Source organism: Conger conger, chromosome 4, assembly GCF_963514075.1.
Source record: "Conger conger chromosome 4, fConCon1.1, whole genome shotgun sequence".
Taxonomy (NCBI): Eukaryota; Metazoa; Chordata; class Actinopteri; order Anguilliformes; family Congridae; genus Conger; species Conger conger.
The window spans coordinates 69926873-69929372 of record NC_083763.1 but is presented as its reverse complement, the minus strand read 5'-3'; the positions used below and the strand labels follow the sequence as shown (position 1 = coordinate 69929372).

General features: G+C 49.0%; 1 protein-coding gene across 1 annotated transcript in view; it reads left to right on the top strand.

The window, feature by feature from the left end:
- Nucleotides 1–2500, top strand: part of LOC133127291 (PH domain leucine-rich repeat protein phosphatase 1-like) — a 72427-nt gene that overhangs the window by 50819 nt on the left and 19108 nt on the right. The window contains exons 5-6 of the mRNA XM_061240063.1: nucleotides 1242–1388; nucleotides 2273–2500. Of these exons, the coding sequence (XP_061096047.1) occupies nucleotides 1242–1388; nucleotides 2273–2500 (375 nt within the window). The remainder of the gene's footprint in view (nucleotides 1–1241; nucleotides 1389–2272) is intronic.

Below are 2500 nucleotides of genomic sequence, written 5' to 3'. Positions count from 1 at the left end.
TTGAGCAAGGCCCTTAACCCTGCATTGCTCCAGGGGAGGATTGTCTCCAGCTTAGTCTAATCAACTGTACGTCGCTCTGGATAAGAGCGTCTGCCGAATGCCGTTAATGTAAAATAAAGTTAGACAGTATTTGAATGGCTGCGCCGGGGCAGAGCTGAAGTAGCGTTGGTGCTCGCGGCTGGCCCGGTGGTACTCCTCTCCCTCTCTCTCTCCCTCTCTCTCTCCCTCTCCCCCTCTCCCTCTCCATGCGAGAGCGAAGAATTATGAGGTTCTCACTGACATTTTTGTCAGAAATGACAAAATTGCTGTCAAATATGTTATGTTTATAGGGCTATTTGATAGGGTTTTGATATTGTACATTCAGAGTACGTTTCAGGTGTCTGTCATTTTGATCTATGAAGAACTGCCCTGCATTTCGGTTTTGTTGTGTTAGGATGTGAAAGCTTTGAAGCTTGATATCTCAAACCTACTCAGAACGCTCATAGATTACAAGATCCCATGCTAATTAGCTACACTGCAAAAAAAAACATGAAAAAGGTCAGTCTCAACTAGTATTTTAGTCTTATATTTGGACTTATTAATTTTTGGTAGATATACAAAAAGATTGCCAATGAAGGGAAGGGTATGACTAATTTAAAGATTTACCAATGAGGAAATTAAGAAAATTTCACAAAATTGTCAAGCAAACACAAAATTAAAACAAGCTTATATTTTCTACTTCAGCTTAAAAAATACGATTTTAAGTCTCGTTACAAGACACTTAAGACAGACTTGTTTTGCAGTGTAACTGGCTGTGGCCCTGTTGCTGGGATACCCCCCAGTTTGTTGCCCTGGCCCCGTGTGTTGGCCGCCTGACCCTTCCTATTGGCCGGGGCCCCACAGGGGCCAACAAGTGTTCCTTCCCGACAGGAAGTGACTTTTCCGCTTTCTCTTGAACAGAGGAGCCTGGGCAGATTAGACCGGCTCTATGAGGGAAAAAAAAATAAAAACTGTCTAAAAAAACAACCTCCTGGCTTCCTCTCAATCAGTCCACAGTATTCAGCAGTGCTGCCTCAACACTTCTAGTCTCTCCTGGGCACTGTAATGGAAAAAATAGACCAAAGACTAGCAACACTCAGGGGCTGTTTCCTCCATTTTCTTGTGGGAAAAACTGGAGCGTATTTTCTCTGTCATATCTACCCATGGTCCTGCTTGTGAATTTTGTCATTTTTTCCTGGCCCTGATTGGTCCTTTCCCTCCAGGTTCTCCAAGCTGAGGAGCCTGAACCTGTCCAATAACCACCTGGAAGAGTTCCCCGAGGCGGTGTGCGACATCCCCACCCTGACCGAGGTCAACCTCTCCTGCAACTACCTGACCTGCGTGCCCAGCACCGTGGGGGCCATGCATAAGTGAGTGTGAGGAGTCAGGGGTCAGTCGGGGGTCAAAGGTCAGGAGCCACAGGGCTGGGCCTGAGCATGTACTCCTACCATATCCCGCTGATCTGCTGAATTGCAGAAAGCAGGTGTGTGTGTGTGTGTGTGCGTGTGTGTGTGCGTGGAAGCAAAACCCTTCCTTCATCCTGTCCCTTTTGCCTCATGTCAGTTTGAGCAAGGGCACGTTTCTGGAATCCTGTTAAATTCCCATGCAGAATCGCACACAGAACAGGTTGCTACAGTTCCCCTCCCCCCTGCTGGTGGTAACTGGTATAGCAGAAAGGCCTTTCGGCAAATTAACGCCGTTGCTCGTGTTCAGTCGGGAAGCGCATCGGAGGACGGAGCTGAAGGCTGAACTGAGCCGTATCTCCACACGCTGACACAGGAGCTGACGGCTAGATAACAGCAGGATAAAAGCGGCACTTATAACAGGCCCAGACTTCCTGACACGGCCATTACGGGTTGATTTCGAACCACAGGCTAACTCAGGTTCCGTAAATGACTCATGATTTTAAAGAAAACTTTTTCGGTGAAAACGAAAAAAGAAAATGTAAGACTGATTACATTTTTGATTGGGACAGTTCCCAACCCTGTTTCTAGAGACAGTCCTGTACGGTTCTCATTTCGAACACTAATTTAGCACACCTGACTCTACTAATTAGTAGCTCAGTGCGATCTCTAGTTGTTAAATTAGGTGAGCTGTGTTTGGCTTGGTGTGAAAACCTACAGGACGGTAGATCTCCAGGAACAGGGTTGGGCTGCCCTTGCTCTAGCTGTTGAATGAGGTGTGCTTTGTTAGGGTTGGAGTGAAAACCTACAGGCTGGTCTCACGCCCTCTCCCCCCCTCCCCCCCCCCCCAGCCTGCAGATCTTCCTCCTGGACGGGAACAGCCTGCAGACCCTGCCCCTGGAGCTGGGGGAGCTGCAGCAGCTGGGGTACCTGGGCCTGTCCTTCAACCAGTTCTCCCAGCTGCCACCCGTGCTCAGCCGGCTGGTTGCCATGGAGAGGCTGTGCATGGCGGGGAACAACCTGAGCGCCCTCAACCTGCAGGAGCTGTGCCACGTCAAGGCCCGACAGGTGGACCTCAG